General features: G+C 43.1%; 1 protein-coding gene across 1 annotated transcript in view; it reads left to right on the plus strand.

The window, feature by feature from the left end:
• ZMAT4 (zinc finger matrin-type 4) overlaps positions 1 to 26,344 on the plus strand; it is a 328,509-nt gene that overhangs the window by 177,766 nt on the left and 124,399 nt on the right. Inside the window, exon 4 of the mRNA XM_024765120.1 lies at positions 13,881 to 14,037. Within this exon, the coding sequence (XP_024620888.1) occupies positions 13,881 to 14,037 (157 nt within the window). The remainder of the gene's footprint in view (positions 1 to 13,880; positions 14,038 to 26,344) is intronic.

A 26,344-nucleotide genomic window follows, 5' to 3' on the forward strand; every position in this document is an offset into this window, starting at 1 on the left:
GTCTCCCCCTCTTCCCTCCTGCCTCTCCCACCGCCTTTGTTCTCTGTGGCACATCTATTCAATGGTGACAGTTATGTTTGCCCCTTCTCTTTGTTAGTGGGGCTTATCTGACTTATGTGCTTGTCCTGTCTCAGGGGCTCTGGCTAATTTCTCCGTTTGGGGGTCTCGTAAGTACTGTTACCATCTGTTTAAATATTTCTTCAGTGACTGCAGAAACAAACCAATGCCTTCCAAACACCAAAAGCACACAGACAATTCTGCATCTCTCCCGGGGAGACATCTTCTTCCTCTCTTTCCTTTAGTGTCAAAAGGACCACTTTCCCCAATCCTATGGAAATGGAGGGATGGTTTCCATCCAAAGGATGGGTTGTGTATCTCTCTAGTCAACACTGGGACACGAGGCTCATGCCAACTTTCTTGCAGACACTGTAGCTTCCTCTTGGGATATCTGGTCACCATCCACTTTCCTGGCCAGCAGGACACATCCTTGTTGTGTGGGCAAACTCCCATGATAACATACCATTACCACTATGTCCATTTCAGTATTGAGTATGAACTCCATGCCCATTGACTTTTTCCTGAGACACAGCAATAATGCTGGGAAGAGAGCAGGGGAGAGGTGATTTTATGCGGAAAACAGATGTACATGACCAAGTTAGAACTGGTTCGTGGATGGCCACTTCACATCATTCATTCAGCAACTATTTATTCCGTGTTTATTGAGTCTCTTCTATGTAATTAGACCCACAGGAGGCTCTGGAGATGGGGGTTGGGGAGAGAGAATCACTCCTATAGTTCTTGCCTTCAAGATGGTTTTGGAGAGATGATCCTAATAAAAAAAATGCAGATGACACAATTAAAGAAATATACCTAATCAAAGCTTAAGGCACAGATATTCAGGACGGGGAGAGGTCAGCCACGAAGACGTAGTTGAAAGTTCACAGGAGTCCTGGAGAAAATGGACCGGCATCTGGGTGTGATTTGAATAGCCTGGGAGGAGAGAGGACAGCGTGACCTAAATGGAGGGGGACAGGATACATGAGAGAGAACAGTGGGAGAAAGATTGCTCAGGGCCCTGCTGTCAGTCAGGACGCATCTTCTAGGTCTTTCGGTCTCAATAAAGTAGGAGAGAAGGAGAAGGAACAGTCTTTCCTGCTTACTGCCTCTTTTCAAAGTTAAATACCAGACGATAAGCAACGACATGCATAACTCTGGAAACAGTTGCATTTATTGGACATTTCATCTTACTGCACGGTATGTGCTGGGAGATACAGTTATTTCTGGCTCTAGCAGGGGGTGTCAGGTTGCTCTTGCCTTTAGGTGTAGGTTAATAGCAGCTGCAGTTAGAGTTCCATGGCAGCCACGAAATGTCTTTAGCTAAAATGGACACCAGTGATCAGAATTACAAGGACTTCCAGCTAGTTCTGAGACATATACTACAAGGCAGTCCACACGAACAAAATATTTTTTATTTTTCCCTTTCTCAGTGGATTTGCCTCCAAGCAGAAGATGCCCAGAAAAGAAAAGTTATGCTTCAACTGTAGTATTCCTTTGGGCTTTTGGAATACTTAAATGCATCTCTTAGGCTTTTTTTTTTCCTTTAAGTTTTATTGAGGTATAATTCAGATATCTTACAATTCACCGATTTAAAGTGTACAAATTCAAGGGTTTTTAGTGCATTCGCAGACCTGTGGAACTATTACCATAGTAAACCATATATTATCCTCACCAGAAAGAAACCTTGTACCCATTAGGAGTTGCTCCCATTTTCTCTCACTCTCTCTCCCCTTTTCCTACTGTGTGGCAATCACTAGGCTACTTTCTGTTTTTATAGATTTTCCTATTCTGAAAATTTCCTACAAATGGAATCATACAATATACAGTCTTTTGTGACTGCCTCCTTTGACTTAGCACAGTTTTCAAGGTTCATCTGGGCCGTAGCATGTATCAGTGCGTTATTCTTTTTATTGCTGATAATGGGCCATTGTATGGATTATGGCACATTGTGTTTACCAGTTCTTCAGGTGATGGGCCTGTGGGTTATTTCCACTTCTGGGCTATTATGAAGTATACTGTTATGAATATTTATGTACATGTTTTTATGTGGACATATATTTTTATTTCTCTTGAATGAAATATACATTCAATTCTCATTTTTCATGTAGTTATGTGCTGTAAAGTCACCAGCTCTGAGTTAGCAAATGCTGACCCACTGCTTCTAGGGGAAATACAGGGTTACGTTCCTGCAAGCCGCTGGTCCCAAGACTTTTGTCAATCTATCAATACATAACCTCATTTTATGTGTTTCTCTTTAAAGATGCCTTATTTAATATACATTTCTTACAAATAATTGATTATACATAGTTCTTTTTTATGATAAAATTAGCTGAGGAACGTTTAATAGTTTCCTGACTCTGGGTAACATGGTACATTTCATTGACTTTTAGCCTCGCAACAAAGCTGTCCATTATGCTTTTTTATCGGCTGTTATCTTGTGAATCCACACATTTAGCCACTTTTCCAGATTTTCCACACCTATCATCATGCAGATATGACTTTAGCACTTTCTGGATAACATAAGGATCAGCGAATTTTCTCGTCCTTATTCCAGATGTAAAGTATTGTTTATAGATTAACACCAAACTCAAACAGCCAACATCACTATGAGTCACTCCTGAATGAAGCTGATCTAACACGTGTATTTCCTCTGTAAGATGCATCGCAACCTTCTTGTGGTTGAGAACGCTGTCCAGCCCTTCAACATTACTCTTGGGGGTCATTTGAAGTGGTGAAATCACCAGGAAAAAGCACAAAAATGCAAAAAAAAATGTGGAACTGAATGGGCCATAAAAAGAACACTTGTTTACAGCATGAGAGGTGAAACAAGAAGGCAGCGTTGCCTTGTTCAAGCTCAGCTGGGAACGTGTGTGTCAGGTGACTCAGATTTTTTGCCACTGCGTGAGTCTGCGAATTACCACAATAGCACCACAAGTGTGGATTTGGGGGTTACAGATAAATATTTGCAAGTAGGTAAATTTGCAAATGCAGGTTCCCCCCACTATCTGAAGGTGGAGCGTTCCTGTGAAACCTTTCGTAAGCTGAAATGGCGTAAAGCGAAGAAGCGATTAACTTAGGACACACCTTGCTAACGGAGGAACAGATGCTCACAGGGTGTGCAAAGCTATGGCAGCTTGATGCTGAGATGCTGTGTAGTTCCCGGGGAGGGAGCCTGTGGTGCTCCTCCGGCTGCTGCGGCTGTGTGCTGCCCCTGTAACAGCTCAGTGCAAAACAAAAGCTCAGTGCTGTTTTCACTTTTCTCCCCAAAAGTCAAAATCCTCTTGGGATTTCTTTCAGTTAGTGGAACAGGTACTAATTGGAGATCTTCTGTGAAAGCGAACTTCCGAAAAGCGGGGGAGACCTGTATGTGCCTGTAAATGAGGAGGACTGATCGTATCTAGAACCGGAATTGCTGGGTGGTACGGCAGCTCCACGTTTCAACTTTTGAAGAACTGCCAGATGGCTTTCCAGTGTGGGGCGGTGACATTTTACACTGTCACCAGCAGTATATGAGGGTTCCTAATTCTCCACATCCTTGCTCATGCCTTTTATTACCCATCTTTTAAACTCTAGCCAGCCTAGTGGTTATGAAGTGGTATCCCACGGTGGTTTATTTGCATTTTCCAGATAGTGATTCAAGCATCTTTTCATGTTCTTATTGGCCATTTGTATATCTTCTTTGTAAAAATGTCTATTCAGATCCTTTGTCCAATTTTTCCCTTTCAGTTTTATTATGAGATAATTGACATGCAGAACCGTTATAAGGTTAAGGCGTACAACATAATGATTTGACTTACGTACTTCCATGCATCATGCAATGATGACCACAGTAAGTTTAGTGAACATCATTCATTTCATATAGATACAAAATCAGAGAAATGGAACATATTTCTTGTGAGGAGAACTCAGGATTTACTCTTCTAATCACTTTCATTTTACCATACACCGATGTTAATTATATTAATCATGTACCTGACACCCATGGTACTTATTTAGCTTATCACTGGAAGTTTGTACCTTTGACCTCCTTTGTCACCATACAAAGATATCACATTATTATTAATTTTCCCCCACTACACATTTTATCCCCTGACCCATTTATTTTGTAACTGGACATTTGTACCCCTTGATTTCTTTCATCTATTTCACTCATCCCCCAACCTCCCTCCCCTCTGGCAACCACCTGTTTGTTCTCTGTATTCATGACTCTGTTTCTATTTTGTCATATTTGTTCACTTGTTTTGTTGTTCATTTGTCTTATTTCTTCGATTCAGCATATAAGTAAAATCATACAGTATGTGTCTTCGTCTGACTTATTTCATATAGCATACCTTCTAAGTCTATCCATGTTGTCACAAATGGCAAAATTTCATTCTTTTTATGACCAACATTCCATTATGTGTATGTGTGTGTGTGTGTGTGTGTGTGTGTATGTATTATGTCTTCTTTATCCATCCATTCATCTGTTGATGGGTACTTAGGTTCCTTCCATATCTTGGCTATTGTAAATAATGCTGCAGTGAACATAGGGGTGCTTGTATCTTTTCAAATTAGTGCTTTGGTTTTCTTTGGAAACCCAGAAATGGAATTGCTGGATCATATGGTAGTTGTATTTTTAATTTTTTGAGGAACCTCAGTACTGTTTTTCATAGTGGCTGCACCAATTTACATTCCCAACAACAGTGCACAAGGTTCCCTTTTCTTGTGAACACTTGTTATTTATTTTCTTTTTGAAAGTAGCCATTCTGACAGGTGTGAGGTGATATCTCCTTGTGGTTTTGATTTGTATTTCTCTGATGATTAGTGATGCTGAGCAACTTTTCATGTGTTTGTTGGCCATCTATATGTCTTCTTTGGGGAAAAAAATGTCTCTTCAACTCCTGTGCTCATTTTTAAATCAGTTTTATTTTTCAATTGTGAGTTGTATGAATTCTTTATATATTTTGGATATTAACCTCTTATCAGATATATGATTTGCAAACATCTTCTCCCACTTGGTAGGTTGTCTTTTTGTTTTGTGGACAGTTTTCTCTGCTGTGCAGAAGTATTTTGCTTGATGTAGTCCCATTTGTTTATTGTTGTTTTTTGTTTCCCTTGCCTGAGAATACATATCTAAAAAGAGATTGCTCAAACTGATGTTAAAAAGTGTACTGCCTAGTCTTTTCCTAGGAGTCACTACAGATTCGTTATGTATGCTGTTTGCCTGATATATCTTTTAATTTTTTTATTTTATTTTTTAAAACTATGCTCATTTTATTTTATTTTTTGGCCATGCCCTGTGGCATGCGGGATCTTAATCCCTGACCAGGGATTGAACCCACGCCCCCCTGCAGTGGAATCATGGTGTCTTAACCACTGGACCACCAGGGAAGTCCCGTCTTTTCATTCTTGTCGTTTCACCCATTTGTATCACTATATCCAAAGTGTGTGTCCTCCAGACAGCATGTAGATTGGTCATGTTTTCTGTTTATCCAGTCTTAGCATCTCTCTTTTGATTAGACTATAATACCGCCACAGTTTAGTGTTATTATTGCTATAGTTGGATTTATGTTTACCATTTTAGTTTTTATTTTATGTATGAATTATGTCTTTTTTATTCCCTTATTTCTCCTTATACCACTTTCTTTTGCATTAAGAGAACATTTTGTACTATGCCACTTTAATTCCTTTAGAGATTTTTCACTGTATTATTTGAAATTATTTATTTAGTGGTTGCTCTAGTGCTTACACATACATCCCAACTTATCAGAATCTACTTAAGATTTATACTGACTTAATTTTAGCCTAATATAGAAATATGACTCTTGTATAGCAGTCTTCTCTCTTTCCATTTTTTGTGCTATTTTATATATATATATATATAATATCTATGCATGTCACAAACCCAATGATATATTGCTATAATTACTACTTTATGTAATTTTATATCCTTAAGGAAGCTGAGAAATTAGACAACAGTGTATATTTTAGTGTTTGTTGTATTAACCTTCTTAGTTACTCTTTATGGTTCTTAACATTAGTTCCTGTGGATTTGAGTTACAACCTGGTGTCACTTCCTTACTGTATTACAGGTTTGCTCCCACCTACCTCCTTTGTGCTATTATTGTGAAGCATATTATATTTCTATATATTATTGGCCCAACTATACAAGTATATACATGTGACTCTATATACTTTTTAAATTAGTTAAGAGAAGAAAGAAGACATATGCATTTATGTTGTCTTTTATAATTACATAGCTACCTTTAATGGTGCTCTTTGTTTATTGTTTCTTTTTATGAGATTCAACTTATCGTCTGATGTCATTTGCTTTCAGCCTCAAGAACTTCCTTTAGTATTTCTTATAGTGTGGATCTGCTAGGAACAAATTCTCTCAAGTTTAAAAAATCTACGAATGCCTTTATTTAACCTTAAATTTTGAAATAAACGTTTTGCAGGATGTAAGATTCTTGGTTGATAGATTTTTTTCTTTCAGCCTTTTGAGTATGTCATCCCACTGTCTTCTGACCTTCATTGCTTCTGATGAGAAGTCAACTGTTTATCTTATTTTGGTTCCCTTGTCTGTGATGAGCTGTGTTTCTTTGCTGCTTCAAAAATTTCCCCTTGTCTTTGGCTTTCAGTGTTTTTACTATGAAGTATTTGGATGTAGATCATTTTGCGCTTATTCTACTTGAGTTTTGTTGAATGTCTTGGATGTGTAGATGAATGTTTTTCTTCAGATTTGGGAAGTTTTCAGTCATTATTTTTTGGAATATGTTTTCCTGCTCCTTTCTCTTTCTTTTCTTCTTCTGGTATTACAATTTTATGCGTATGTTGGTGTGTTTAAGGGTGTTCCACATTTCTCTGAGTCTCTGTTCAATTTTCTTCATTCTTTCTTTTCTCTCTTTTCTGAGTTGCACAATCTCTATCTTGATCTATCTTCAAGTTCACCGGTTCTTTCTTCTGCAAGCTCAAAACTACTGATGAGCCCCTCCAGTCAATTTTTAATTTCAATTACTGCGCTTTTTAACTCCAGAATATCCATTTTATTCTTTTTCATTATTTCTATTTCTTTATTGATACTCTCTACTTTATAGCATATTGGCATCATACATTCCATTATTTAAGCATGATTTCCTTTAATTCTTTGAACACATTTTTAATCATTTTAAGTCTTTGATGTTGCTTTGAAGTCTTTGCCAGATAAACCTAACATCTGGGCCCTCTTTTTTTTTTTTCTCTGTATGGGGTACACTTTTCTGGGTTTTTAAAAAATTTTTTTAAAATTTTGTTGTTGAAAACTTGATATTTTAGGTAATATATTGTAGCAATTCTGGAAACTTATTCCCCCACCCTCTTGGGTTTGTTTTTGTTCTTGATTGCTTATTTATTTGTCCAGTGTCTTTGCTAGATTATTTTAATTATATCTCTCCCCCCCACCATGATATGCAGCCACAAATGTCATTGCTCAGAGGAACAGCCTTAGGAAAGAGCACAGTTATTGTGGGGTGACGGTGTTTTTGCAGGACTCTATTTGACTGTCGCTTTCCCTGATCTTCTCTGTTAAGCTGTCTGCCTCTGCTAGAATCATACCTAGCTCTTAGGCTTTGCTAATTGCTGGATGATTGCTCTTCTGTTTCTGCCAGTGCACGGTATAAATTCTGATCAGATTAAATTCAGTCCTTTTTGTAGCATTAGTTTTTGAGGCAAGTCTTTGAAGTTTGTTCTCACTCCGGGAAGGCTCGCCTTAGCTGTCTTTTTCCCTGGTTCTTTCTGATAAACTAGCTGGGCTATGGTTTAGCTTATTGCTGTGATGGAGCTATCAGCTTTCTCTTAATCGCTTACCACCAAAACCTCCACTGTTTTTGAGAGCATCCTCTAGCATAAACCTTCCCACACTCTATTTCAAACACAGTCAGTTCCTCTGGGGAGAGTTTAAGAGCTCTCTGTTCTTACAGCCCCCCTCTTACCACTCTGTTCTTATGGAAAAATCTCTGAGCCACTGCTTTTCTCAGAGTGACATCTCTGCTTTATTATCTGGGCAGAGGTGGCAGCCTCTGGTCTTCTTAGCTTGTTTCCCCTGGCACAGAACCTCTTTCCTCCAAGCAAACTGGGGCATGGCCAATCATGGTTCCAATATTCTTGGCCTGCTATGCCAGGGAAAGAGCTCCTGTCCTATGAGTAAGAGTGAGGAAGAGAGTACCTGATCTCTGTCTGGGCTACATTGCCAAGAATTTAGTTTCTACAGCTTGGAGCTAAAGGGGATGTGTTGGTGATCTGTTCTTCCTGATATCTCTTAATGGGGAGCTGATGGGAGAGGGAACACTAATTTCTTGACCACACACAGCAGAGTTGACCTTTTTTTATGTTGAACTGGGGGGTCAGTAGGGAGGGAGAGGTTGTCTCTGAAGTGCTGTAGACTCTCACTCTTCTTACTGAGAGTTAGTATATTTTCTTAAATAGATATATATTTTTTAAGTTGGTGTTTGCTCTTAGGATAATTTTCAGAGACTTTAAAGTTTTTTATTTTTAAAAAAAAAGAATTTTCACTGATTATGTTTATTTTTCCAGGGAACAATTTCACAGGATTCCTCACTCTGATACTCTGAAATAAAAGTCTCTCTCTCAGGCTTTTTACACTCACTTAAAGTAAAGGAGAATGAAGACAGTTATTTGAATTAAGTAAAAAAAGTACAAAAAAAGAAAACAGAATTTTGAGACTAGATTTCTGGCCTAGTCAGCAGCGTTTTTTCACCTAGATGGAATTCTTCTGAAAAGTTCTTAACTTTGCAGAATGCTTTGACTAGGCAGCCTTAGGACCCTCCACAAACTTCTTTTTCTTTCAGCCATGTGGACACTGCATTGAAAAAGTCCCACTGAATGTTTACCTCAAGTTTGAAACCCATATTTTAAGACAATCTTGGATTCCCCTTAATTTACTTGGTAGTTTGGGGCCATTCTCACCTCTTTAAGCCAGAAACCTTAAATGTGTTCACTGAGGTCAGTTTATCAACTTTTATGGAATTTCTCCCCTGAGCCATAGAAGAACAAGGCTCTGGGGGGCAGTAGGAGACTCCAGGAACAATGCTATGATCTGTAGTTGCAAGGAGCTATGAATTTAGGATGTAGATAGCCAGGAACACACAATTAAATTCCGGCAGTTTCCAGGCCCTTGGTTAATATTGAGATTCTTTCTGGGTAGTTGCATCTCCACCAGGGTCATTAGAGGAACCAGAGATGGTGGCATCGTGTGAGTTACACTGACCTCTTTAGTAACATATCCTATTAAAGATGTCCTATGGGCCTCAAAATCTGCCTAACTTCTCAGGGCATCCCAGCCCCTCTCTTGTCAGACAACAGCTAAACTTTCTTTGACCCTCTTCCGCAATGATGGCATAATTACATCCCATGATATATTTTTGCATAACAATTGGTTCTCTGCTTCTATTATTCTTTGATTCTTCTATATTAGGGGTCCACGGTACCAGTCCATGGCCTGTTAGAAATGGTGCCGCACAGCAGGAGGTGAGCGGCAGGTGAGCCAGCGAAGCTCCATCTGTATTTACAGCCGCTCCCCATCGCTCGCGTTACCGCCTGAGCTCCGCCTCCTGTCAGATCAGCGGCGGCATTAGATTCTCATAGGAGCACGAACCGTACCGTGAACCGTGCACGCGAAGGATCTAGGCTGCGCGCTCCTTATAAGAATCTAACGCCTGATGATCTGAGGTGGAGCTGAGGCAGTGATGCTAGCGCTGGGGAGCGGCTCTAAGTACAGATCATCATCAGCAGAGAGGTTTGACGGCACAGAGACCATAATAAATCAATTGCTTGCAGACTCCTATCAAAACCCGATCAGTGAGTGGCAAGTGAAAACCAGCTCAGGGCTCCCACTGATTCTGCATTCTGGGGAGTTGTATGATTACTTCATTATATATTACAAAGGAATAATAACAGAAATAAACTGCACAATAAATATAAAGCGCTTGAATCATCCCACAACCATCACCCCCCAACCCCGGTCCATGGAAAAATTGTCTTCCACGAAACCGGTCCCTGGTGCCAAAAAGGTTGGGGACCGCTGTTCTATATTGTGATGTGAATGAGATTGCCCAGCAGAGCAGAAATCTAAGAATATATATTAAAACCATGATGAAACAAACATAAATTTTTGGAAAATGTTGCCCTAGTTGAACCCTCAAGTTAGTTTATAAATTGTTGAAAATTCTGGTTCTTTTTCTGGCCAACTTCCTGTCAGTCTGAAAGATTTGGGCTGACCATAGACCTCCTTGCATTACCTGTCTCCTCTTTTGACTTTGTATGGCATGCAATTTACTAACCTCACAAACCAACCCTCAACTCCTCCATTCATCCAGTAAATAACTGTAGGACCAACTGTGTGGCAAGCATTGTGCTAAAAGCTGGTGCCTCAGTATCAATTTCCTTGACCTTAGCAATGTCCTTCTTCCTCACAAGGGGAACAAATATGAAAACAAATAAACATCATGACTCAGTGCTCTATTATAAGAGAAGTACGTACAGGACACACAGAGGATCCTAAGATCAGTGCCCACTTCTGCAGGGCAGTAGAGGGAGACAGAAGAAGCTTCATCTCAAGAAGTGGTGGTTAACCTGGGCCATGAGAACAGGTTCTGGAAAGAGGAGATTAGACGAGAAATGATGAGGAAGGACATTCCAGGCACAAGAAAGGCTTGAAGATGAAAATCCACAGAAATAGGCTCATTTATATTACTAGCCTTTTTACCTTACAATTGGGAGAACGTGGGTCCAATAGGAGACTATATGTCTTTGATTACAATATTTCTCTTTCATTTTATACCTGCCTTTTCCAGTTCTCCTGGTCCCAACCTCCTTAATAACAAGGAGTAGGGTTATATTCCTCTAACACAGCATCTCACACATTTAGGAGGTCCTTAAAAATGTGTTGGGTGAATGAATACCGTAAGCCCACTGGTCATTATCCAGTTTAAGGGCTGTCCTTTGCCCCGGAAACGAGTTCTGAATACACTTCATATAATGACAGCAGCCACTTTGCGTAGAAATGTCTCCACCTTAGAACTCCAGGCAGAGAGGGGCAAGCTGGGCCGGCAATTTTGCTAAAAGAGGCAGGAGGGATGCACATGGTCTGAACAGCTGTAGGTTGTGAGTTAAGCTTTGGCTAATAATCTTCTGCCTAATTTTAAGAAAAAAATTAGGTGCTTTGACCCATATTATGCGTAAGTAGGTGAAAACGGGTAATTCAAGCAACCACTTTCACCTTGACAACCTTCCTTCCCCCCCCCCCCCCCCCCCCCCCCCAGACAAACATCCTGTCACACAGAGTGGAAAGTGCCGGTTCGTGTCTCTCAGTCCTCCCCTGTCCACTCCTCATTTATTGGGCTCAAAGCCTTCAGTAACCCCCTGGTTTGTATTTCCCGGTATTCCTAGCTCTACCCCATACATAGATCTGGGGCATCTCCTGGGCTTGGCTGGTGAGGTCGATGCGGGGAAGCCAACTCTTCTCCTATTTCCTGCCTGGTCCAGTCAGCTCCACCGTAGACCAGACAAAGGGGTACAAGTATTTATGACTTCATTTTAGTTTTTTATTTTTATTATTTTTTTAAATTAAAAAAAATGTTTTTGGCTGTGCCACAAGGCATACAGAATCTTAGCTCCCCGACCAGGGATTGAACCTGCACCCCCTGCAGTAGAATCGCAGAGCCTTAACCACTGGACCGCCAGGGAATTCACTTTTTAGTTTTTTATTGAGGAGAAAACCTCGGCTTGAAACCCTCAGCAAGGGTACACTCGGTGAGTCCAGCCTCGATGTCTACCCAGACGTCCCGCCCTGAGGTTTGTGCCTCCCTAGGAGACCCCTTTCGGGAAGACCCTCCCCTCTCCATAGAATCCACCTCCTTTCACCGACCCCCACTCCAGCCCCTAGCAGTACATTTCTTTCAATCTCACTCATTAGCTGTGGTAAGGGGGCTGGGGAGATGCTAAGATTTAAATGCTAAGGTCAAGAGAATAAATAGCTGTAGGTGGGACTGCAAATCTCAGAGACTCTTATGGCGTCTCTCCCTTTCCCCGATCCCCGAACTGCAGCCCAGCCTCCTGGTACATTCACACACACAACCACACACTCACACACACACACACACACACACTCTCTCTCTCTCTCTCTCTCTCACACACACACACACACACACACACCCCGCTCCTCCCAAGACTGACAATTGTCAGCCATATTACCAACGAATGCCTTAAGAAGGAAGGAGTTCGTTTTCTAACTGCCCCATAATTTGCAAGGCAACACTCTCCAGCAGTCTGGACATCTTATCATTATGCAGAAAAATACAGAATTCCCTTTCTCAGTCCCATCCCCACCCTCATCCTCGTCCCCAGCCGATTTTATTTTAAAAAAATTTTTATTGGAGTATAGTTGCTTTACAATGTTGTGTTAGTTTCTACTGTACAGCAAGGTGAATCAGCTATACGTATACATATATGCCCTCTCTTTTGGATTTCTTTCCCATTTAGGTCACCACAGAGCATTGGGTAGAGTTCCCTGTGCTATACAGTACGTTCTTGTTAGTTACCTATTTTATACATAGTATCAATAGTGTATATATGTCAATCCCATCTCCCAATTCATCCCACCCCACCTTCCCCCTTGGTATCCATATGTTTGTTCTCTACGTCTGTGTCTCAGAATATTTCTGCTTTGCAAATAAGATCGTCTATACCATTTTTCTAAATTCCACATGTATGCGTTATTATACAATATATGTTTTCCTCTTTCTGACTTACTTCACTCTGTGCCAGTCTGTAGGCCCAACCATGTCTCTACAAATGACCCAATTTCATTCCTTTTTATTTTAAATTGCACTCCTTGGGCCTGCCGGGGATAGGAGAAGGGGCTATAGTGGGGCAAGATACTCACCCAAGGCTGCTGCTTTAATAAAGAGATGCTCTGCTACTGCTGTTCCATTAAGGAATAGATTAACTTCTTATCTGAGAGCCTCCTTTACCCTCAATTTCTAACTAGGCAGGAGGGGAGCCCATGGATTAATCTTCCCCTCACAGAATATAGGTAATTGATGATCTGTGAGCACAGTAGCCAGGTCACATGGTCTGACAAAGGATTTATTTTCTGCAAATCATTATTCATTTTCGTGAAGTCTTACAAAGGAGTAAAAATCAAGCTGGATTTAAGTATTTTGTGCAGCAGTTAATGAATCACGTCCTGAAGAAAAGGAAAATGACACAAACTCTCTTGGAAAATTCAGCCAGCATGGTCACCGTAGCTTTATGATATGGACTCAAATTAATTATGCAAAACAGTCAATCCCTTAAAGAAATCTTTAAAAAAATCTTGAACAGGGGACCACGTATCCTGGTGAGGCTAAAGTGGGTCAAAGGCAGAGCTGAATGCCAAATGATAATTTTTGCTAAATAATTCAGGCCATGTGAACTCTGATATTTTACTTACTTTGATGCATATAATGGAGGAAGTGAGAGACCCCGTTCCTCCCGGTGCCAGGTCCCATGCGTTTACACCTGTTGTGGGCCTTGGTTTTCTGCGGGTGGTTCGTATCCGCCCATTTGTCCTGTGTTCCCAGTGCTGGCAGTAGTGGTCCCTATTAAATATAGGTTGAAGTTAGCAACTGAGAAAGTTTTGATGATTATCATGGAGAAGAAAAAAAGAGATTGCAGAGCAAAGACAATACAGACATTTCAAGAAGAAAGTCTATGGTAAGTTTCACGTGGAACAGAACGGAATGCGACAAAAACATCAGAGGCCTTGGGGCTCTCGCTAATGTTCTTTTCATCTCTCTCCCTCACAGGGAAGCGATGCCGACATGGTGGATAAAAACAAGTGTTGCACCCTCTGTAACATGTCCTTCACCTCCGCGGTGGTGGCTGACTCACATTATCAAGGCAAAATCCATGCCAAAAGGTTAAAACTGTTGCTAGGAGAGAAAACCCCATTAACGACCACAGGTAGGTGTCTGAACAGTGATGGCGGGGAGACACTGAAATCCAGTGCCCGTCCCGTTCATCAGGCTCCCTCTTCACGGGTGGCTGCCAGGATGAGAGTGGATGAGAGGAAAACCTAAAGGGATGAGCAGGTAGCCCAGCAGAACTTGTGCTGTCATAAAACTGTTAGATCCAAGTTCTGGTTCTCTCAACCTGGCCCCTTCAGATGCGTAATTCAGCAGTTTGCATCTTCGGAATGGCTGTTTCCATCCTGCGTGATGTTGTCTGTCATATTTATCGTATATTATGTAAGATAATCGATCTATTATGTAAGGAACACTGTCCTTTCTAGTTTGGGTCTGTAATAAGTAGGGGTGATGGATAGTGTATTGTATACATATTGCTTCCCTACTCAATCCTGGAGAATGTTCTCGTCTTCATGGGGATACGGAGGAGGAAAATGGGAGTCTTTAAAAACACTTTCATGTGCTGACACCGAGGTGCACCCACCCTCTCCCCCCAGATGACAGTTCAGTCATCTTTGTAGGGAATCTTGTGATTCAAGCCTATTAACTTTCACAATAAAAAGCTTAAACATTGGGCTTCCCTGGTGGCGCAGTGGTTGAGAGTCCGCCTGCCGATGCAGGGGACATGGGTTCGTGCCCCGGTCCGGGAAGATCCCACATGGCGCAGAGCGGCTGGGCCCGTGAGCCATGGCCGCTGAGCCTGCGCGTCCGGAGCCTGTGCTCCACGACGGGAGAGGCCACGACAGTGAGAGGCCCGTGTACCGCAAAAAAAAAAAAAAAGCTTAAACATTGATAACAGATCATTTGACCCTCTAGTTTTTTAGAAGTAACTAAAAAAAGTTCTTCAGAAGTCTATTAAGTCATAGAACTAAATTACTACAGTTATCATTTAATCAAGATAGATTATTTGGACAAGATTTACATTGTGGCAAAGCTGTTACGAGACTAGGTGATATTCCCAAGAAGTTGAGGGTATATTTCATGATGTTGCCATTTTCAGTGCAATTACAAGGTAGCAGTGCATTGTACCTGGCTGCCTAATGCATCATGCATAAATCGTGGGTGTAATTATTTTTTCAGTGGTATTTTTGAAATTGAAGAGAGTCTAAAACAATACTTGGCTTTTATCCTCACTGGGGTTTTTCTTAAGAAAAATATCTGCTTTTACCTGGAGACGAGCAAGGGATCTTTTCACTGCCTTTTCCTACTTAGTTGAACTAAAGACTGTTGTTTTTGTAAAGGTGGCTATGACATTCAGACAGAGGATGGCGTTGCAAAACACACTGAATTTGGAGACAAGCTCAGCTTGGTTTAGGCACGTTGTGTGTGTTGACATTTGATAAGCAGGCACTTGGTCGAAACTCTTGATTTTTGCTCTCTAAAAGGTTGGATACTCACCTTGTAACCTACTCCCCCCCAAATCTCTTAAAATAGACACCTCAAAGAAACAACCACTGGAAAGTTTTTACCTGTTCTCCATGAATGTGTAACTAGCCCATTTGTTCTCTCTGCCTAAGCTTAGTATTGCTGTTAAAATTAATTTTGGAGGTGGTGATGGGAGAGAAGAGGCTATATCTTTGTTTATCACATTAATTAGCAAATGGGAGTTATTATTTCTGTAAAAAAAATCACCACCAGGCAAAAAAAACAGTTCTTTGTGAATTTCAATACATCCTTAAGATAACCGAGCATCAGTTTGTTTTTCTGAGTTATCCTGAGTTGTTAGTTGCCATCAATATATTCCAAAGGAAAAGAATCTAAAATACTTGAAATGCAGCGTTTCCTTAATGACTTAGTCTTGGTGTCCAGGGGGCTGGCCCGGTCCTCACTGTGACAGTCATCAAGCTGCTGGGTGGGTGAGGAGGGAATGGGGGTGGGTGGGGGGAAGGTAGCACGAGCTGTTAGCTCGTGGCTTGGGCTATGGAAACAGATGCTGGTTGTCTTTTCCCAGCATCTCCCTTTCTTCAGCTTAACCTCTCCATTCTCCTCCAAAGCTGCTTTGAGCAGAAAGGATCTTGGAACATTGATAACTTCAGACAGAACTGGAGAGCCTGGGAAGCTACATTGGTCCCTGGGCTGGCGTTGTTGTCAAGCCAGCTGCTGGCAGGGAGCAAAGGAAGCAATGTGTCCTCCTACAGGGAGGTGAGTCATTAGGTACAAGTGTAAGCAGAGGGTAGGCATTACGTCCTGAGGCACAGGACAGGGGTGGAGGGCCTGATAGGAGGGTGGAATCCAGCAGTGGAGAGTCTGGGTACCGAGATCCTGCTGAGACTCAAGCAGGGTACCAGCATCAAGAAAGTCGGGCAGGTGGTAGCAGGGTGCTGGCTGCAGTCCTGGGGCTCTAGGGAAAGAAAAGGCTGTTCAGAGCATGGCAGGGCACCGTCATTTTAGACCAGAGTGCTGGGCTGGAAACCAAGTATAAGGACACATCAGGAACCCGGTTTGCCAGACCTAGGATAGAGGTTGAGGCTTGGTCTCCAGCAAAATGCAGTTACTGCAAATGCAGGATAAGGACCAAGAGGCAGCAGAAAAGAATACCCAGGCCACGGGCTTCCTGAGCCCCCAGGTGCGGCCCCTTCTGCTCCTTCGTGGAGTCGGGATTGCCTGCCATCCGCCCTTGCCGCCCGCAGCCGAACCCAGCAGTGGTGCCGAAGGTTCACTGTCTGCTCATCTCGGAACTGCTCTGCCTACTCAACCAGATGGGCTTGACATTACTTCTATCGTGAAAACAAACGGGAAAAGCAGAACATATAACTCATAAACAACTGCATTCAGAAGCAATCTCCCCGCTCCGCTGTGCTGCTGAAGCCTCCCCTCCATGAATGCCAGGCTCTTGAGTGGTGGCGATCTCTGGGTACGAATAATTGAAGCACAACTCATTGCTTCTCCGAGCTACTCCATCTGATGAGGGTGAGCCGTTGGTATCTGGGAATCATTACCTTTCCTCCTACTCAAGAGGCATCAGCTGGGGATCCTGCCGAATTACACAGTTTAGGTTTGGCTTGCCTTTCCAGATGGACGTGTATTTACTAGAATTTCTGAGATGCTTGGCAGGGCCACTAGAACAAAACCCAGTTCCGGATCTTGTTTGCTAGCGTGTTGTGGAATCTCTGCTCCAGTTCACGCTTTTCTAGATCCTTCTGTAAGATGAGAGCGTGATGAGGACTCAGGACCCACCACATTCTCTAAGCCTTGGCAGACTTCAGCGTGGAGGTCTTGTCCAGATTGGAGGCTAGATTAGGCTGCCGTGGTCGTGTCACTGCCACACTGTGGGAAGCGTTTCGAGGTGACTCAGGGGACAGAGGCCAGAATGGTGAAGGGCATGGAAATCCTCTCACTGGAGGGAGACGAAAGGGAGCGGGGTTGTTTAGCACGGAAAAGAGATTACTCAGAAGGCTGTCATGGGAAAGAGTCACGCTGTGTGTGTGTTACCGAGTCCAAGTTCGCTCTGCTCGCCGCGCGACAGGCCGATAAATCGGAAACAAGGCGTTGAGGCAGGGAATACGACTTTATTCGTAAAGCCGGCAGACCGAGATTATGGCAGACTAAAGTCTCAAAATAACCGTCTTATCGGGGTTTGGATGCCAGTTTATTTTATAGCACAGAGAAAGGGAGGAGATGAGGAAGTAAAGTAAAAAGGCCGTAAGTTACGCAACTATCCCCTGGAATGGCCAGCCTCCGGGAGGATGTGTTAATTTCTTCTTTCTTGCAGCCATCTACAGGTGGAACAGGGTCCAGAGTTTCCCTGAACGAAACCACTTCGGTTTAACATTCAGGCAGAAGGGCAGGTTCCCCAAGGCAGGCCATTATGTAGAGACAGTACCCGTTTAATGAACAAAAGCAGCGGAAAGCAAAGGTTAAGGCAAAAGAAACAGATCCAACACGGAGTCCAGTTTGGCTCTCCTCTGTTGTGTGTGTGTGTGTGTATGCATATGTGTGTGTGCACACATGCGTGTGCCTGGATGCAACAGATTCAACCAATGAGTAGGTGGACATTAGGGGGTCAGATCTGAGCTCTAGATAAGGAAGGCTTTATTAATGTTCAGAGACACTTAAAGGTGAGCTGTGTGTCGGGGGGCTGCTTTTGAAGCAGAGGCTGGCTGACCACTTGGCAGGGCATTTCCTGAGGGGCTGCCACCATCATGACATTAGCCCAGAGGACATTTAATGTCCCTAGTTTACATGGTTAGCCTAGATGACATTTAAAGACCTTCCGACCCTGAGATTCTCAGCGGATGCTACCTACAGGCTTGACCCACTGACATAATATGGCGGAAAAAATCCTAACCTGGGAGTCAGGAGACAGAAGTGAGGCCCTGGCTCGGTCTTGTCGCATCTCCTTTAGTAGCTCCACGTACTTTTCAACCTTAGTTTTCCCATCAGTCGTCTATTTCTTGTACTGGATGCATTTACGTCACTGGCCCTTTTACAGAGCAAATGATAGATTGAAAAGTGCTTTGAAAAGTAGAAGGTCTTGTGTTCTTCCCAGGTGAGCCTTTGGTGAGTTGATGGGGGATAGTAGGCAGCCTGACCCCTTTCCTCTATCGGAGCCTCTGACGTCCGGGTTATGATTAACATGGGGTTATTCAAACTCTGCCTTGGGAGGAGCACAAGGGTGCCCGGGATTGGGTCTCCTTGGAGATGGACCTTTCTGGGCTGAGTTCTGTGAACCAAGGTGGGGCCTGGCCCAGGAGAGGGGAGCAGTGCTGGTGCTGGTGGGCCGGGGGAGCAGGGACTGTGAACTCATGGGCAGGGGGTGGCCACAGAGCCAAGGACACAAACAGGCTCTGGCGTTTAGGAAACCTGTCAGGAGGAGAGAGACGCAGCCACCAAGCTGAGGGCAGGACTCTGCATCTGGGACTGAGGACTGGCAAGCAAATAGAGGTGACAGTAAACCTTTTTCAAGACAAGAACTCGGGCTTCCCTGGTGGCGCAGTGGTTAAGAATCTGCCTGCCAATGCAGGGGACACGTGTTCGATCCCTGGTCCGGGAACACCCCACATGCTGCGGAGCAGCTAAGCCCGTGCGCCACAACTACTGAGCCTGCGCTCTAGAGCCCACGAGCCACAACTCCTGAAGCCTGTGCGCCTAGAGCCCATGCTCTGCAACAGGAGAAGCCACCGCAGTGAGAAGCCCACACACCGCGACGAAGAGTAGCCCCCGCTCACTGCAACTAGAGAAAGCCCGTGCACAGCAACAAAGACCCAATGCAGCCAAAAATAAATAAATAAAATAAATAAATTTATTTTAAAAAAAAGAAAAGACAAGAACTCAATGTCTCTGAAGGATCAGATAAGGAACTAGACACCAGAATGAAGGCCCAGAAGAGAGTGCCAATCTTAGGTATATGGAAGAAGCTGTGTGATCAGAGTGGAAACACAAAGGGCTAGAAGATTGATCTAAACCTGCTCACAGAAGGCGGGGATTGGCCCTGGAGGCCCCTCACAGGAGCCGGGTCTGTAGGTGAAGGGGAGAGCAGGGGAAGATGAGGAGCCAGGTGGATGGCTCCACTCGGGGCTCCTGTACCGTAAGCTGTGCTGGACTTTCCCCGTGGCTGCCTGGGTGCCCTGTAGGGGTATATGTTCACTGGCTGCAGGTCTGCCATTGGTGGTGCCCCAAGGGCACTGTTACTGCCTGGAGGAGACCAAATAGTGTATCCAAATGTGCCCACTTCCTAATCCCTAGAACCTGTGAATATGTGTTACATGGCAAGGGGCAACTGAGGTTGCCTATGGAATTAAGTTTTCTGACCTCCAGAATGGTGATATAGTAAAACTGTGCTGCTTTAAACCATTAATTTTGTGGGACTTTGTGACAGCAGCCAGAGGAAACTAACACACCTGGGCTAAGTAAATACTTAGCCAAACAGGGCACTCCTTTATGTATACTTTACTTATTTCACCTTGGGGAGCCTCAAATTCAACATAGGGAACACTGACGTGAGTTTTCAGAGACTTGCCTGAGGGAAGGAGGTATATCTTTGTATCAGGGCCTTACCCCCAAGTATAACTTATTACTTCGCTGTGCAAAAGCCACTGCTGACTTCGTCCTGTGTCAGTCAGACCCTACCCTTTACTGGCTGAGGACTTCACCTGCCTGGACTGCCCTTTCCCAATCTGTACAATGGGTCTAATGCTGTTACTTATATCAAAGGCGTTCCACAATGATTATAGGTTCTGATTAATAAATGCAAAGTACTAATTACAGGGCCACGTAGAGCTCAGGAAATGTTTTGCTCTGTTTGCTTAGGAAATGAAGCTGTTTTTATTTACCCTGCTCTGAACTCCAGGCCATATAATTTTGCTCTTGAAATACTTTATTGTCTTGTCATCCATGGCTGCTTCCGTTGGGTGAATCTGCTTTACCAAGAGCACCTCCTGGAGGGGACAGGGCTCCACACTCTTGTTCTCCCGCATCCTCCCCGGACGCAAGCTTGCCTGTCTTCCGTGTGCTTGAAACAGAGAGTGACAGCCAGTGTCACCTGGTGTTCTGTCCCTGCCTGAGGACAAGTACGAGTGCAGATGTAGGGGTCAGGGTACAGGTCACAGGAATCTGGGGAGAAGATGAATCAAAACAGCCAGGGAAATCTGCCAAAGGAGACATAATCCAGCGTGACTGGGTAGAGAGGGAGGGTGGACAGGGGCTAATAGGACCGAGCAGGAGACCAGATTTGAGCAGAGGGCAAGTCAGAGGATGGGAGAAGTGGGGCTCTGTGCTGTGTGCAGGGAGGGAGCCATTGGTGGTGTTGGCCTGGGACGTCCAGAGTGTGGACTAGCTGAGTCCAGAAATCAGAGGAGGAAGAAGCATAGTCAGTGCAGAAGCTTGGGGTGGGGCAGAGGTGGGCTGTGAGGTGGGGAGAGCAAAGCAGGGTCAGGGTGAGAGAAACTCAGAGGTTAGGAGGAGGGGCTGAGTCAGGGCTCCAAGGGCCATCGGGTGCATGGGATGGAAGCAGGGCAGGGCAAACACAGAGCTGCGGGATTCTGCAAATCAATTTCTGGCTCTGTGGTCCCACCTGCTCCAACCTCATGTGACGCCACAGGACACCAAGCTCAACGGGTAATTGAAGATTCCACTGATGCCATAAGAGGGGCTGTAGGAAGTCCTACTGGCTCTTCTCAACCAGCTCCAGTCCCACTGACTTTCTGGCCAAAGGTAGTTCCTGCTGCATCAAGCATGGGACATTGTTGGCCGTCGATTCACCCAGCAACTCTGGCATTCTGGGACAGAAAATTCCACTCTAAGGGCTCATAGAAGTAGCTTCTCTACAGAAGCTGGAATTCCCTCACCTGGTACCTGCCTCATGTGAGTTCATAACTTGGAGGTTTTAGTTCATTGTTTTCCTCGCTCAGTTCCTGTCACCCTTGGTCCTGGGAATGTAAAGGTGGATAAGACACCACACGCCCTTCTGAGGCTCGCCGTGGAGGAAACGTGGGCCCTTGGCTACAATGAACAACACACCGTGAAGATCTATGGATACACAGGATCTATTGAAGAACAGTTAGAATCATTGCAGTTGGAGAGATCTGAGAAGAATTTAGGATGAGAGTCGTCCAACTAGGGCCTTAATAACTATATAACCTATGGTGTGGGGTGTTAGGAAGGGCTCTCAGTTTCTCACAGGAACCCTTTATCTAGCTCAGAGTTTCTAATCTCGGTGGCGCTGACATCTTTAACTGGCTAATTCTTGGTTAGGGGAGGGGTGCCGTCCTGTGCGTTGTACGATGTTTAGCAGCATCCCTGGTCTCCACCCACTAGATGACAAAAGAGCCCCACTAGACATGTGACGATAGGAAACGTCTCTAGACATTGCCGGATGTTTCCTGGGGGGCAAAGTTGACCCCAGTTGAGAACCGCTGAGCTAGATCAGGTTTAGCAAACTTTGGCCCGAGAACCACATCTGACCTCTTACTGCCCGTTCTGTGTGGTCTGCAAGCTCCAAATGGTGTTTATGTTTTTAAGTGGTTTAAAAAAGATCAAAAGAAGTATATTTTGTGACACATAGAAAATTCATATTTCAGTGTTCCATAAATAAAGTTTCATTGGAACACGACCGTGAATACCTGCGCTCTGTCTAGGCCGCTTTTGTGCCACGATGGCAGAGTTGAATCCACAGAATCCACAAAGCCTAAAATATTTGCTCCGAGGTCCTTTATGTGGAAGGTTTGCCCACCTCTGATCTAGACAATGAATGATCTCGGGGAGAGAGGCGGCGAGGAGAGAGTGGTGGTATTATAGGTGTGTGTGTATAAAATGAAACATTCCCCAGGACCACACACCTTTGAGAAGCTGGGGAGACACCGGATGGGAGTTAGCGGAGAGATCAGGACAGATGGGGGGAAGTTAGAGAGACGAGCCTTGGGGAGGTACCTTGAGAATAAAGAAAGAGGGGAGGCCAGTGGCTCCCTCTTGTTGAGATCAAGGAATTCTCCAGAGAAGCTGCAAGATGTGAGTGATAGCAAATATCTCCACTAGGCCTGAAATTCAAAGACATTTAGAGAACGAAAGAGATGAAATTATAACCAGATTTTATCAAAACCTTCATATACTTATACCTCCTGATTTTGAATTCTTATTTGAAATCTGAGGTCTGATCTGTATAGTTTCCCAGGGGTGCTATAACAACGTCTCATAAACTGGGAGGCTTAAAACGATAGAAATTTATGCTCAGAGCTCTGGAGGCTAGAAGTCTGAGATCAAGGTGTGGGCAGGGCCTCGCTCACACTGAGGCTCTGGGGGAAAATCCTTGCCTACCTTCTGGAGGCTCCTGGCAGTCCTTGGCTTTCTGGATCCTTCATCCCAATCTCTGCTTCCATTGTCACATGACCTTCCTCCCTGTGCATGTGTGTGTCCTTTCCTCTTCTCATAAAGATACCAATTATTGGATCTATGGCTCACCCTAATCCAGTCTGGTCCATCTTAGTCTAAATAATTATATCTGCAAAAAACCCTATTTCCAAATGAGTTCCCATTCTGAAATTCTGAGCGGACATGAATTTGAGGGGAGACACCATTCAACACAGGATACAACCACCTTTATTTAACTGAAGCCACTGGCCCGGAGATTATGATTGCTAGCTAGTGATTTTTCCCCTTTCTTTTTATGACCAACCCATACAAACAAGATAATGGAAATAAGAATGAGACTGAGTTCTGACTCAAAACCTTAAAGAAAATCCTAAAAGGAAACATCCTTTAACTGTCCTTTAAAAAGTTTTCTTGAGGAAAATGTGAACGATTTAGAAGAAATTTGAAGCTTAGAATAAAAACTTTAAACTACAGGTATTTCCCATTGTCTACCATTAATCAAAGTGAGATTTAAGATTACCCATAGTGTATATGGTTAGGTATTATATTTAGGATCAACGGGAACATTTATTTGTGTTTGTGGCAGAGACATTGCTCATCCAAATACCCTTTGCTTCCTACCTTCCCCAGACTTTCAGTTGGTTGGGAGTAGATGTCTTAAGACTGGCCTACAGGGTGGAGGAGGGCCATTCAACCTACAGTAGACTTTGCAAGAGCAAAAAAGAGGCCTTTATTGTGATACTTGGGGGCTATTTGTTACTGCAGGAGAGCCTAATCCATCCTGCTTGATACATTGTCCCTAAAAGTTACTGTTTCACATGTAAGCTTTGATGAATACATCCATCATTCTTAGCCAGAATGCATACTGAGCACTTTCTTTTATATAGTTCTCAGACATCACTGGCTTGACAGGTAACGGCATCACATTTAGCAATAAGCTTTCTTTCATTTTTTGGCCCGTAAGAGTTTGAAGTTGCTGTAGTGTGTGTATATCTTAACCCTAGAAGATGGATGGAGAACAGTTCTGACGTGCCCCAGAGGCATCCTGGCATTACCTCTGTGTTGATGACTGCACATACAACACTTACTGGCACATAGTAGGCATTTAATAACTGAAAATAGATGACTGAAAATTGGAAGCATGGATTAGAATAAGGATAGGCATTTAAATATCTATAGCTTGGTTTTCAAATTGTTACCTTGGCCATTTAAATTTGAGTTCAGTATGATGTTCAAAGGCAGTGGTTTGCCAATTTGACAAGTGGCATGCCTGGCCACTTGCTTGATTTAAAAAAAAACAAAATTGGTGAAACACAGAATAAAGCAGAGGGCAAACATAGGCTTGGAAATCAGACTCAGCTTTAAATTCTGGTTCTATCTGTGTGAATTTTACAAGTGATTTTAAGTTCTCAGCCCTCAATTTCATACTGGTAAGATTATGGTGATACTGAGATTATATAATTATTATAATAAAGGAGGAAGAAGATATATCTAAAATACTTACTATAGTGCCTGCCACATGCTTAAGTATTGAATGAATATATGATTGTGTATAATTACTTACATAAGTATACACAAACACACAATCCTCATTATTTGTGGGATTTTCTATCTGTGAACTCACCTACCCACTAAAATTTATTTTTAACCACAAAATCAGCACTCATGGCATTTCATGGGCACTCACAGATGTGTGCAAAGTGGTGAAAATTTGAGTTGCCCCATGTGTATGTTCTCAGCTGAAGGGAACACTCTACCTTCGAAATTTCAACCCTCATACCGCAAACAAGTGCCTTTTTTGCAATCTATTTCCTGCCAGGTGTTTTGCACTTTTGTGCCTTTTCTTGGAAATTTTGCCATTTAAAATGGCTCCCCCGGGGCTTCCCTGGTGGCGCAGTGGTTGAGAGTCCGCCTGCCGATGCAGGGGACGCGGGTTCGTGCCCCGGTCCGGGAAGATCCCACAGGCGGCGGAGCGGCTGGGCCCGTGAGCCATGGGCGCTGGGCCTGCGCATCCGGAGCCTGTGCTCCGCAACGAGAGAGGCCACAGCAGTGAGAGGCCCGCGTACCGCAAAAAATAAATAAATAAAATAAAATAAAATAAAATGGCTCCCCGGGACGGTCCTGGAGTGCTGTCTAGTTTTCCTAAGTGCAAGAAGGCTGTGATGTGCCTTACGGGGAAAATGTGTGTGTTTAGATAAGCTTTATTCAGGCATGAGTTGTAATGTGTTGGCTTTGAGTTAAATGTTAGTGAATCAAAAATATATATTAAAGAAGGTGTCTTTAAACCAAAGCGCACGTAAAACAAGATTCTATATTGACCAATTGATCAGAATGTGACCAGAAGCTCGCAGGAACCTGACTCTATTTCCCCAAGGAATACTCGGTCGGTATTTACTAATTCAGTATTCTTGGAGAGTTTATAGGGTATAACTACCACGGATAACAGGAATCAACTGTCTACATGACAAAAGTTACTTTATATTCATTACATTTATAAACTGTAGCTTTCAAAAAGTCTTTTCATCTCTCAACAATGAAGCAAAAATAGATCGTATTTTAAAAGATCCTGCCCTGTGGTAAAACTGTAGTTGAGCAGGCTGAATCTAACCTAATGATAAAATCAATGATCGTAACTGACAATTGTTAAGATCTTATCTCACCCTGGATTTCCCACCTCCCGAAAAAAAAAGATACTATCTCAGAAATATCACCTTCATTGTTTCATTTAATCTTCGTAATAAATACAAAATATTATTAGCTCCATTTTGTTGATGAAGAAACTGAGGCTCTATAGGGTAAGGTGACTTGCCTGGTGTCACATAGTGAAATATACAATCAGAACTTGAACCCAGGATTTCTGATTGCATTTTCTAAGGCTTTTTTCCCTTGATCTCTAGGTGAGGATAAATAATTCTTCGTAAAATGATCTACAGACATTTGCACCCCCAAGACTCTCACTAAGATGACTGGAAGCAATAAAGCCGCAAAGACAGTTATTTCTACACCTTCAATCAAGAATGTCTCTCAGTTTAAAAAAGTAAAGCTCAAAAAGAAAAAGAAAAGAATTTCTCATTTGTGGGAACAGTGAACCACTGTGTGGGGAAAAAAATAGACAAGCAATGATCTTGTCCACTCTGCTTGTCCCATGTGTGGGTGTATTTATCGTATATTCCTCTTCTGAAATCTTGTTGCTTGTCTCCTTTTTTCCCCTTATTTCCTATTGAAAATGAGACAGAGATTTAGAACTTTTCCATAAATTTCTATGGCTGATACCCAATTGCTTATTTGAGTTCTCTGTTGAATGAATAAAGAAAAGGGTATTCTGGATCTGTTTGAAACTTAAATAAATTCACGTTTTGAACAATATATGCATTTCAGATCCAATCAGTGCCTCGTATTTGCATTGACGATTTTCTCCACCACGGCAGTTCTATCATCCGAATCAGGTTATTTGGTGTGCCTGGCATAGCCTGTCTAGATTTTAATAGATGCAAACAATA

This window comes from Neophocaena asiaeorientalis, unplaced genomic scaffold, assembly GCF_003031525.2.
Source record: "Neophocaena asiaeorientalis asiaeorientalis breed wild unplaced genomic scaffold, Neophocaena_asiaeorientalis_V1.1 scaffold14, whole genome shotgun sequence".
Taxonomy (NCBI): domain Eukaryota; kingdom Metazoa; phylum Chordata; class Mammalia; order Artiodactyla; family Phocoenidae; genus Neophocaena; species Neophocaena asiaeorientalis.